Source organism: Balaenoptera physalus (assembly GCF_965194825.1).
Source record: "Balaenoptera physalus genome assembly, chromosome: 5".
Taxonomy (NCBI): domain Eukaryota; kingdom Metazoa; phylum Chordata; class Mammalia; order Artiodactyla; family Balaenopteridae; genus Balaenoptera; species Balaenoptera physalus.
Window position 1 is genome coordinate 51,182,343 of NC_138884.1, and position 13,152 is coordinate 51,195,494.

General features: G+C 40.1%; 1 protein-coding gene across 11 annotated transcripts in view; it reads left to right on the forward strand.

Annotated features, from left to right (window-relative positions):
- AFF1 (ALF transcription elongation factor 1) overlaps window positions 1-9,869 on the forward strand; it is a 209,790-nt gene extending 199,921 nt beyond the window's left edge. For all 11 annotated transcript variants that reach the window (XM_082463224.1, XM_082463233.1, XM_082463228.1 and 8 more), the window contains one exon: window positions 613-9,869. In XM_082463224.1, coding sequence (XP_082319350.1) covers window positions 613-734 — 122 coding nt within the window. In that variant the 3' untranslated portion in view covers window positions 735-9,869. The remainder of the gene's footprint in view (window positions 1-612) is intronic.
- The last annotated feature ends 3,283 nt before the right edge of the window (window positions 9,870-13,152 follow it).

Genomic DNA, 13,152 nt, shown 5'->3' on the forward strand with positions numbered 1-13,152 from the left:
GCTTAGTAAATATTCTTGGGTCTTGTTTGTGAAGAAGGCCCTTGGAGAAATCCAAGGTTTAGGAGATGGTCAAGCACCTATTAGAGGAACTGCTTGGTGTCGGTGCTAGTGACCACTGAGCAAATGCTTATATGTAAATACCAGATTAAAGCCTTGACATGCTCTTTCCTGGCTATAGGGAAGAAGTCGGCCAGCTGGCTGTGGCCACTTACTTTCCTCACAGCCTCTTCAAACCTTGTTTTCTTTCTTAGCAGACTAATGATGCTTTTTTTTTTTATAACATGTTGAGTATTTTTATTTGTTTATTTTCATTCATGTGTCCATTGATCCAAAAGTATAAATTGAGTATTTTCCATTGTCAGCCACTGTGTCAGGCATTATGGAGTCAACTCTGAAACAAACTTAGTTCCTCCCTTTTTAGACTAGTGGAGGGATGTGGAGAGTTAGCAAACCATTACAGTAGATTGTGAAGTTTTTTTTTCCTTTTTTGCTCTGCTAGATGACGTACAGAATACTGTGGGGATGTAGTTTCTGGAGCCTTGCCTTTTTATGTTTTCACGTTTATTTTGTGTGTGCACGTGTGTTTACATGTTGGGCTGGCTTTGTTTGCAGAATTCTTTGCTCAGCTTGGCACAGGTGTGTGCGCCCTGGCCCTTGACAGCAGTCTGATGGACCTGGTGCGCTATACAAGACAGGGCTTTCAGCGGCTGAAACAAGTAACCAAAACACCTTAATGGAGGCCCAGGTTGAACTTTTTCCAGGCCTTGGGAACTTTTTTGCACGTTGGAAGCCTCAAAACAGTCCAGACATTTGTCTGATCAGGATACCAAACTTGAGAAGAGAAGCACCATGAGATGGCCAGGACATTTGTTCACTGAAACTCAAGAACTATGGAATCATTGGTTGGACAGGATGTTTTTGTAGAAGCAGAAATGAGGAGGCTGGCCTCAGAGATGATCTTGCCTTTCCTTCCTAAAGGACAGAAGTGCAATGTAGCCTGAGTGGGCGTATGAATGGTCTAGAAACATTTCCGTCTTTTTTTAACCAGCAGGATGCAAATGAAATGAGGAGGAGCAATTTCAACTCTGAAAGCAAATTCACATCATCTCAGTAGCCACATTAGTTCATTCCTAGAAGGAATTTTTTTTTTTTAAACAGTGAATTGTGGTGTAGGGTTTTGTGGGTGATTTTTTTTTTAAGTTTTGGGGGAAATATTTGTTTAATAAATTCTAATGGTCATCTATAAAACATAAGTTGTGAAGGACTCCACTGTACCCCACTTTCTGCCATTGAACAGTGGCTTTGATAATACCAGGTATTGTCCTAATTTATAAAATTGAAGGCAACCCACCCCCCGACCCCCCCATTGCCTGGATACTGCACGTTCAACCCAGCTCTGATTTCTCCGTTAACTGTGCTGGAAGGCGGCCCCGTCGGGCTGGGGGAGAGAGGAACTATAGCGCACAGGGGAGCCGTCTCCATCCGCATCCGCATCCCCATCTCCATGTACCACGGAGGACTGGGCGCTGCCGTTCCCACCCCCTGCTCCAGAGAAAGGCAGTCACATTGACTGTACTCTGCATTTTCTACTTTGGGGAAGAAGGAAACCAACATTTATCCATGACCAGATGGTTGAAGTGCTTTTTAATTTTTGTTTAAGTAGAGCTGGAATTTGAGGTGCTGATCTGTGGTCTACAGTTATGTGGTAACTCACGTTGTCTACCAACTCAGAGTTTTGTCAGCGAACAAAGAAAAATGAAATCTACTTCTTAGAGAGGCTATATTTTTCTGCTACAAATTACTTTATATTTATAGCAAAACTAGACTTTGAGAGCCCTTGATTGTCTAGGGGAAATTAACTCCCTGAGAGGCTGTGGAGATTTGGGGTGGTTTATTAGACTTTTAAAAAAAAAAAGTCACCACATGCCTTCAGTCCAGAGTGTTCTCAATCAACTAGATGTGATTAGATTGAAGAGGAACTGTGGCCTACCCATAAGTTGTTATTGCCAGATTCTATACGTTAAACCAAGTTTATTTTGAATGACTTAAAGTGGGGGGAAAAAAACCCAAACAAACAGAATTCCCACATATCCATAAGCACAGATTTTTTTCATTGAAACTTTGAGGGTTATTATTTGGAAGCATTATTTTGAGTGCAGTGTTTTTAGAAGCCAATTCTTTTTATCCCTTTTAGAAGTAGAATTTGCACATCTCTTACAATTGAGGAGTGAGTGTTAACGCTACAACTGGTTTATTTTTCTGCCTTCATCCCATTCCGCCCCCTACGTGTTGTTTCCTACCAAGCATGTTTGACATTGTCATGTTTATTAGTGAAGAAGGGAGTACCATCTTTATTTGTGAGGAAGAGGTCTAAGGTCCATATGATGAATGTAAGAACTTTCTTGGTAATTGGTAACTATATAAAAGGGATGTGTAGCGGATGGGAGTGATGCTTATTTTTCACAGTATGAATTGTTTGTGTGAAGCTGTTCCTTCAGTGTCTTACAGTATCTAGCCTGTTCTTTGGTTATCACTAGCTAGGACAGAGGTCTGTTACTTCATGTTTAGGTTAAAGCGAGAGCATTACAACAGTAGTGTAATACCTGAGCATAAGAACTTGATGTGTGATCTTGATGGACTGATTTCATTTACTGATGTTCTAAAGCAGAGCCATGGTCCTTTTTAAACTACTTGTTTAAAAAGCAGCCTGTTGTTAAATGAACAGTAATTGCCTGGTAGGTTGTCTGCTTGTGGCATTGTGTGTCCATCTCTTCTGTGTAGGAGACAGGACACCAGAGTGTGTTCTTCAGGACAGGTTCTGATCCATGCACACCGTGCTGAGTGCGTGTGTCTTCTCAGGAGCCACAGTGTCCCCCTGACTGAAGACATTTCCAAGTCAGTTTCTCAGCCATTTCTAAAAGAGGTAATTGCTTTTTCAGTGGCCTTATTCTTTGTGTGTGTGTGTGTGTGTGTTTTCCCTGACCTTTATATTAAGATTTTATTTGTCCCTTAAAAAACTAATGAGTTTGCAGAGATCAGTTTGTACTATTTTGATCATGGAATATTTGTGATTCTTACTGCAAAATGCATTTTACCTAAAAGAATTCTTAATGGCTACTTTTAAAGTAGAGTATGTAAAAGGGTAGTGGCTGATGAATCCTTAATGTTCATAAGGTCTTTTCGCTGTTACAGTTGTATATAGAAATCTAAAGGATTTTAAAATCATTTGCACTTTTCCACTGCATGCTTAAATTCCCAAAGGCAAAATTTGTACTGAGGTAGATAATTGAAAGGACTAGATTATAAAATCAAGCCTTTGAATATGTGAAGTTCTTACAACAACCGTAATAGTACACACTTCACAGACAAATATAAAACATCTTGAGTAAAAATGGAGTGTAAAAAACTTGCCTTTGGCACTACAGTTTCATGTGTGTGTGTGTGTGTCTATCTTTACTAGGAAATGGAAGAACACTGTTTTACTTTAAAAAATGTTGAATGTTTCTGTCCTTCCTGGAGGTAATTAAAATGTGAATCACTGAATTTAAGATTTTAGCTAGACTAAGGGCCCTGATAAACAATGATAAAACACTTCACTGAAATTTACCAAATTACACTGGGTTAAGAATGTGAAAACGTCCGCCATATGCCAGCTGTGGTAGAAGAGCGGGAGGGTCCAGCTGGCATATTATCAGGACCAGAACTACAACAGGAGAATGACTTAGCTGATGCTATGATTTAATCACAATACTGAATGGGAAAAGCATCTGATTTTTTTTTTTTTTTGAACAAAAGGACCTTTATTTTATAATCTGTTTTGACCAAAATGTTTAGCTATTTCCCCTAGACAAATTGGACCACACTTATCTCCCTTGTTCTATATCCTTTAATTCCCGATTTCAGGATGTTTGGAAGCTAACAAACTACCCCTTTCTGGCTGAAAACTTGCCTTAATTGGTACCTTAAATATTAACGTTAGTAGGATCAGGAGCTTACTATTTTTTTTTTTATGATTCCTGTTCAGTAATTTTTAGAAGCAAAAACAAACCCTTGTGCCCTCCAAAATGAATAAAACTCTTATCTCTGATATATGAAAGGAAATGTGTGTGTACATAGACACACACACACACACACACACACAAAGAGGCTGGCTGAATTGGATATATTTATTGTGCCTTTGTTGACCACACCTAATTTTGGAATAATGCTGTATTCATTTTGTCATGGCTTTAAGAGATGTTAGGTGGGTCTTGCACCTTTTTCTCTTCTGCTTCATGAAGTTTGAGGTGTATTTGTGCATCTTTAGGTAAATGAATCAAATAAGGCTTGATTCCCTACCTCCCACACAGATTCTACTTTTTCTTAAGGATTTGTTTGCCCAGACACTACGCAAAATCTGTGAAAAACTTTGCCACCTCATCTCCTACACTCTTTACCACTGATGAGCAGTATTTAAATCTTGCTAGAATATTTGGCCTTCTTTTAGAAACACAGATGTAGAGATTTCCTCATTGTGATTGTGGTGGGGTGTCAGGATTATAGCGGTACTTGGTCCCTTTCTCTCTTGCTCTAGTGGTTGCCTCTTGTTTTTGGTCCTACTTAGAATTTGTGGATGCAGATTTTTTTCCTATACTTTTGTCATTTTGTTTGTGGGAGGTGGAGTGGCAGAATAACAAACATGGTGTTGGGGATTTTCCTTCAAACATTGCAAGTGGTATTTCTACCATATACACCTCAAATATCCAATCCAGTTGTGTCAGTCACCGAAAATCCGAGAACGAATTGTGACCACTGGCCATGCTCTTTAGTTCGTATTTACGAGGCGTTGACAAGCACCCATCTACCACTTCTCTTAAGGTAGCTGTAAATTTCCTGTTGTCCTGGGGAAAGCCACTCTATTCTGTTCGCAGTGTGTTGGATATCAACAGGTACTGTGCTGGGTAGAGAAGTGCCTGTATTTCTCTACCCAAGACAGCAGGAAGGAAACTTACAGCTCCCTGGGAGCCTAGATATTACTGTATCGACCTGGAAGGACAGAGAAATAAGACCACTGACAGCGAGGCTGGCCGAGCTGCACTGGTCAGACCAGGCAGTGGCTGACCTAAGGAAGATAACTTGCTTTGCTTACAAGTAGATGTTTAAGTGATGCTGAATACAGGCAGTATTAACTTTTGTTAATTAACTTTTGTTTAAGAACAAAAGGCAGTACTTGCCTTTTGTTCAGGCCATCAACATGTATTGTTAAAATTACTGCACATCCCCTCCTCAGATACCAAGTATACACTGTTCATGTTGGTGTGTGTGTTTATACACGTGTGTCCCAAATCTTGTGTTGGTTTTTTTTTTTTTTTCTTCTCCTGAACGTGGTCATGTTTTGGATGATACCTGAGCAGGGTTGCCTTTTTTTATTTATTACCATTATATATTATATTATATTATATATTTTTTGCTTTCTTATAACTTTAGAGGAAAGTCAAATCTTGGTATTATTAAAATTGTTTAAAAAAGAATAAATCGTCCAGTTGATAAATGAAGATCACTGGTCTGTCTCTAAAATAATATGAATTTTTCTTTAATTATTGTGTAATAACGTGCCAGCTATCTAGTCCACACAATGGTTTTGTAGGTAGGATAGGGAAGCAGTGATGCGCTCAGTGGGAAGATGTGCAGCACAGACAAGGGGGACTCCATGTGTTTTATCTACTTCAGCAATGGAACTGAAACTTGGGGCTTTTGTGAATAAAATTTAGCTGCCTTGTACAGTCCTTTGAAAGAGACATACGTGATCTGTGAGAATTATAGTTTTCTTTTTTTAGAAGAAAAATTTGCAAAAGATCTTTCCAAAGATACCGTGCCACAGATCTTTTGTTTATTGTTCTCTGTAATAAGGATTAATTGCTGTTTAAAAAAACCATGTAATTGACTTGTTCGTCTTCAGATTCTTTACTTTTCACAAGAGGATGGAGCTGTAAAAAAAAAAAAAAAAATTAATAAAAATTTAGAGAAATCATTGGCGTTGAATCCATGCTTTCACTTTGCTTGAATAAAGTAATTCCTAAAATTGCTATATGTAGTTACCATGTACAGCCAAGGAGAGTCTCACATGGAATAATTTGCCCTTATTCACAGTATGTATTTATTGTTGAAATGGGAAAGGGGCAGGCAGAGGGTAGCTCATCTTTCTGTTCACTTTATTTTCAAGATCTCAATCACTGCACTGGTGGTGCAGTGGTTAAGAATCCGCTTGCCAATGCAGGGGACACGGGTTCGAGCCCTGGTCCGGAGAGATCTCACATGCCACCGAGCAACTAAGCCCATGCGGCTCAACTGCTGAGCCTGTGCTCTAGAGCCCGTGAGCCACGACTATGGAAGCCCACGTGCCTGGAGCCTGTGCTCCGCAGTGGGAGAAGCCACCGCAATGAGAAGCCCGTGCACTGCAATGGAGAGTAGCCCCCGCTCTCTGCAACTAAAAGCCGGCACGCAGCAACGAAGACCCAATGCAGCCATAAATAAATAATTAAAAAAAAAGAAAAGACCTCAATCACAAATTAGCCTAATACCACCAGTGTTGCTTATCTTAACATCAACTGCCAGGTGCAACAGTGACCAAATTTGCCTATTTTCAATTTGTTTGCTGGGTATGGGGAGACATATTTGTAGAAGGTTGGTATGGGAAGAAATCTAAAGTCCATCTGGTTTCTCTTCCCTTTGCCACTCCAAAAGAAATGATACTCTCGGTGCTGAAAGATGACTTCCTAAATTTGAATCCTGGCTCTCTGGTTTGCTGTGTGACCATGGGCAAGTTACTTAACCTCTCTGGGTTTCTTTTCTCATAAACTTAGTTACGGCTTTGGTGTCTACCTAGTAAGGGGCTGAGGATCACATTAGATGGTATACAGAGTGTGCTTAGCATGGTGCCTCTGCCATAAACACTCAAGACTGGTGGCCTTTTTAGACTTCCTCCCTCCCCTCACTGCACCGCAATATCCCAACAGGTGACCCTCCAGTCTTTGACTGAACACTGATAAAGATCTTGCTACCCACCTCTTCCTCTTTGATTCTTCTTTTCTTCCTTACGTTAGGTTGACCTCTACTTACATCAGTCCTAATGAACAAACAGGGACCCACCTTTGGCAAGCTCACAGTAGAGTTGACAAGCCAGCAATAACTGTGGTGAGCATGCAATGGCAATTGCGGGAAAGGGAAAGTTTTAGTCCCGCTTCAGACTAAAGGGAAGACTGAGGGAAGAGCTCTCACTTGAACTAGGCCTTAAAACATGGGTCATAAAACCTCTTCTGGGTTTTCATTTTTTTCACAAAAACTTCCCATTGTCACATCTTGTCTCATACATTTTCAGTAGTAGTTGTCCACTGCATGGTTGTACCAGTTTATTTAACCAACCCCCTTGTTAAACATTGAGACTGTCTCTAATTTGGGGATAGTATGAAGAATGCTCTCATGGCCATCCCTGAAGCAAACTAGTTCGGCAGATTCAACAGTATTTCACCATATTTTCTTTATGTAAATGTATGCGTGTGTATATTTATGCTTCACCCCTAAAGACTTCAGCATGCATTTCCTAGGACATTTTCCAGCAGGATCACAATACAATTATATCAGCTAAGAGAGTTTCTCAACATCTGATATTCAGTTCATATTCAAATTTCTGTAATTGTCCCCCAGAGGTCTTACAGCTTTTTTTTTTTCCTTTTTTTTTTTTTTGAGCCAGGACTCAGTCAAGTTTCAGGCATTGCATTTGGTTGTCATGTCTCTCTGTTAATCCAGAACAAAAAAAAACACACCTTTTTAACACAACGTCCTACATCTTGGCACTGTTTTTCCCTAAGAGTCCGTTAATTCATATCTGTATCTCCTATATAGATTTCCTATAAACTGAGTGAGGTTTATTTTATTTTAAATATTTTTTTGATGTGGACCATTTTTAAAGTCTTTATTGAATTTGTTACAATATTGCTTCTGTTGTATGTTTTGGGTTTTTGGCTGCGAGGCATGTGGGATCTTAGCTCCCCAACCAGGGATCGAACCCGCACCCCATGCATTGGAAGGCGAAGTCTTAACCACTGGACCGCCAGGGAAGTCCCTGGGTTAGGTGTAGAAGCTTGATTGTGTATTTGGCAAGAATCTTTCACAGGTGGTGCTGTGTATTTCATGTTGCATCACATCAGGAGACACCTAAAATCATCCTGTTAGTGATGCTAACTTTGAGTCTTTGGTGAGGATATGATCACCAAAACTCTTACAAATATGGGCTTTGCCCTGTGGCAACCACGTTTCACTTAGTGATTTTAGCATGCATTAATAATCCGGTCCTTTACCAATCATGGGTATTATGTTTGGAAAACACAAAAAGGAAAAAAAAATCACCCAATTTGATAGGTGGGAGACTGTCTTCTGATGTTTTCATTTACATTTTCATTCTTATGGTACTATGTTTTTTGTTACATATGAAGTTGCCATTTGTAGTGCATAGGTTACAGGAATACTCTAGACCCAACTCAAGAGCCTAACTGGGTAGATGTGGGGAAAGTTTTCACTTAAATCATATGGAATGAGTTCTCCACTAGGAAGAGTTCTGTTAATGAAGGAAGAGGATGCTGAGCAGTGAAAAAAAAATAACAAATTATCCCTGCAGGCTATTCATCTTTCCCTTTTGATTTATATATTCAGGATATTAACCTCTTATTATGTTGTAAATATTTCTCTCCAAATTATCTTTTGCTTTTCAGTTTTTATTATGACACATTTTAACAAAGTTTGTTTAGTTTTTTAAGTAGGCTGACTTCTACCAATGTCATTGCATTCTGGTATCTCAAGGTATGTAAGAGCTGTCTTCCAGACACTGGGAGACAATTTTACTACTGCTGGATTACCGCAGCACCTCTAAGGTAAGACACAAACCTTTCTCTGTGCGTCTGTCTCCTAAGTATTTAGGCACTTTTGACGCCTTAATTATTTAAAGGGATATTTGTTTACTATTTGCCAGGGTTCTTGGGAATAATATAAATTGTCACAATCCAGGCCGCTTTAAATTAGGACACCTAGGAGGTGTTCAAAACCCTTCAATCCATTCGAAACAGCTTTGAAGTCCAGTGGGTCTTTACCAGAATATAATCGGAGGTTTATCTGCTGTTACTTGGTTGTGATTAGATAACTGTACCCGTCTAGCCTGTTTTGTCTTAGAGCAGGATTCTTTCAGTGTTTGTGGTTTCTCCACAGACCACACTCAGCTGAAAGCCAAGACTGTAGTGAGACAGCAAGGCTCTGGTAATAAAGACCTGTGCCCTTCCAGCAGACTGGAGGGCGGGCCTTGAAATACTTTCTAAACAGACAATTCTATTTTAGCTTGAAAAGACCATGTGCCTGCTCTGGATAAGTGCTTTACATCATTCTTCTCTATTACTGGGGCCCAGTCCTAACATCTCATTTACCTTATTTCACATGTAGGAGGGCAGAAACAATTATGGGTTTGCATCTCTCCCCTGCTAAATTATCATCTAAACAACACACACATACATTTCTACATATATACACACTATTATTGGAAAACCAATTGAACTCAATTGCATGGGCTTTAGAAAAATGTCTTCAGTTAACTATTCAACTCCCTGCTTTCCCATCTTTGTTCTGCAGTCTTTGAAGAAACTCCTCCTCCTGCAGGTAGGACTTGGTATACAAGATCGTAACCGAGGACTTTACAAGCATCTCAAGGGAGTAAGTGATCTGGTAGAGTGGTTTCGCAGAGGTCCCCAAGCCTACATCTACATAAGTATCATTTTGGAATTAAAAAAATTTTTTTTCAAACTGATTTACAAATAGTCTAGTTTTAAAAAAATCAAATGACACAAAAACATATAGAGCAAAAAGTGTAAGAGCAAGTCTGCTTCATCCCTTCCTCCCCAGAGTAAACAACCATTAAGTTTGGTGCATCTTTCCAGAACTTTTGTGCACTTACACATTATTTTTAAACATAAATTTGGATGTATTATATTCTGACTTTCTCCCCACTTTATATTTCTTTTTTTTTAAAATTAATTTATTTTTGGCTGCGTTGGGTCTTCATTGCTGCGTGTGGGCTTTCTCTAGTTGCGGCGAGCCGGGGCTGCTCTTCGTTGGGTTGCGTGGGCTTCTCATTGTGGTGGCTTCTCTTGTGGCGGAGCACGGGCTCTAGGTGCGTGGGTTTCAGTAGTTACAGCACTTGGGCTCAGTAGTTGGGGCTCGCAGGCTCTAGAGTGCAGGCTCAGTAGCTGTGGCGCACGGGCTTAGTTGCTCCGCGGCATGCGGGATCTTCCCGGACCAGGGATCGAACCTGTGTCCCCTGCATTGGCAGGCGGATTCTTAACCACTGCGTCACCAGGGAATTCCCTATATGTCTTCTATGTTAATCATTTTGGCTGTAAAATATTGTGTAACTAAAGACATATCACCATTTATTTAAACATTCTCCCATTATGCACGCAAGCTGCCCCTGGCCCAATTATTCTGCTGTTGCAAACAATGCTGTGCTGAGGATTCTTGGTACACACATTGTCTTGCATTCCTACAAGTGTTATTACAGGAAAAATTTCTGGAAGGGGGATTTCTGGGTCAAACAATAAACCAATTTAAAAAATTTTTTTGTCACCAAACCACTTCTCCCAAAAAAGCTCTTATACCAACTGTGGATGAGCTTAACATTCTTGCCAGCTTTGCTTGCAAAATGAAAAAGTTTTTTTTTTTTTTTTTTTTTGCCCGCACCTCGCAGCTTGCGGGATCTTAGTTCCCTGACCAGGGATTGAACCCTTGCCCTCGGCAGTGAAAGTGTGGAGTCCTAACCACTGGACCACCAGGGAATTCCTGCAAAAAGTCTTATACTACCTCAATTTGCATTTCTCTGACAACTGAAGTTAACCATTTTGTCACAGATTTATTTGGCCACTTGGCATTTGATTCTGTAGAATGCCTTTTCCTATACTTAGCTCATTTCTGTGAGATTATCTTTTGCTTCTAATTTGTAAATTAAGAAACTTGGACTAGGTTGATGATCGCACGACCCTTCCCAAGTTCGTTCCGTTGAGAACAAGCATCACGAGCTGCTTAGAGCATTTCCCATTTTTTCCAGCGTTGGAGGGAGGCCATGATCAATCCCTGAGTGAAACTCCACTCACATCACTGACATGGGTCCTCAGGATTTGAAGCTCCATTAATCCTTAAAACTTACTTCTTGGTCCAAGCAAATGACATTTGTCCTGGATAAATTAGAAGCTGTAAAATATTGGAAAGTTTTGAAAACCCACTGGATGTACAGAATGAATTTCACCATAGGTTTCTCTCTGGCCCATGGATCTAATCTAAACTTTGATTGTACAGTCCTGAGCCTTACTTGACTAGTCCTATTAATTTTCTATTTGCTTATTTTAAATGAAGGTAAAAAGCAAGGGAAGACAAGGCTTCCCTGGTGGCACAGTGGTTAATCCGCCTGCCAATGCAGGGGACACGGGTTCGAGCCCTGGTCCGGGAAGATCCCACATACCACAGAGCAACTAAGCCCGTGCGCCACAACTACTTAGCCTGCGCTCTAGAGCCCGTGAGCCACAACTACTGAGCCCACAAGCCGCAACTACTGAAGCCTGCGCGCCTAGAGCCTGTGCTCCGCGACAAGAGAAGCCACCGCACTGCAACGAAGAGTAGCCCCCGCTCGCCGCAACTAGAGAAAGCCCGCGCGCAGCAACGAAGACCCAACACAGCCAAAAATAAATAAATTAATTAATTAAATTATTTTTTTTAAAAAAGCAAGGGAAGACTGACTTTTCATCCCTGTGAGAGTCACTCCATCCGTTCAATAGTTTGACTGCTCTGTGCAAAGTGACATGCTTCAGGAGATATGTTGGCATAAAGCGTAAGTCAGGGTGCCCAGCTTCTGAACTGCATGTCTCTTCTCCATGCAAGTGACAGGTGACTTCAGATCTGGTATTTTCCCATTCAAACAGCCACTGTCCCTGTCTTCAGTGGCCCTCTCTAACCTAGATGCTATTCTAAAGCCACCATTGTGGCTATACTGTTCAGACTGAGTTATTTCAAGCTTGACAGCATGGCATAAGCCAGCTTATCCGTTAGAGGACAACACTCCTCTCATGTTTCATGATACATTCCCATCCCTTTAGCACAACAGACCTAGAAAGTGAAAATATGAGGTGGAGAGGAACGTGTGTTAAGCTACATGTGCTGTGTACTTTCCATAGTTTGTATTTTTAAAATCACCTTTCAAATTAGTCATTATCATGCTTTGCAGAACTGGATGGGCAAGGATACACACACCTTACTTACTTTATGATAGTTTTTCTGGGGAGAGTTAAACAATTCTGTTCATATAAATCACCAGACTTGGTTCCAAAACACAAAGACTGAGGATAAAAATTTGTTAAATAACAGTATCTCTGTAAGTCATTTTGTTTTGGCAATGATGACATTGGATTAATCAAAATCTCCACATATTAATCCTTTGAAAAACAATATTCGTTATAGCAACATTTTTAAAGTTCTAATGCATGTTTAAAATTATTTTAATCCCCCCAATATATCAATTTCCCTCCTATCCAGTGCTTATTATCATGAAATTGAATAAACTATGTATCTCCTATCCTGTATCTTATACCCCTTTAGCCACCCCAATTGATAACATAATTCCATTTACTATAGAGTACAATTACTGTGTACCAAAATGTCACTCACAGATGTATAGTCTGGCCTCTCCTCTTGCCTCCATTTGACTGAAGCAGCAAATCAGCCATGAGCAGGCCCATCCATCATGCTTTCTACTATTTTGTATTCAGGCATCTGTGTGTGTGTGCTATGTATGTATACACATATATATGATCATTTTACAGACCTGTCAGGAGAGCAAAATGCATTGTTAGGTAAATGCATTGTGCTAAGGCATAAGAGGTTAGGGAAATTTCACATACGTACATTCTCTCCACTTAAAAAAAAATGATATCCTGTTGCATTAAAGCAAAACTTGTAAGTTCTTACTTTAAACCATTAAATGTTTAGTTCTACTACCCTAATTTCCTGAAGCCACATCTTTATTTACTTACCATCCCTTAAGTTTCCCTGGCTAGTTTCCTTCCTTAAGCTCAATTTCTTCACTGCTTT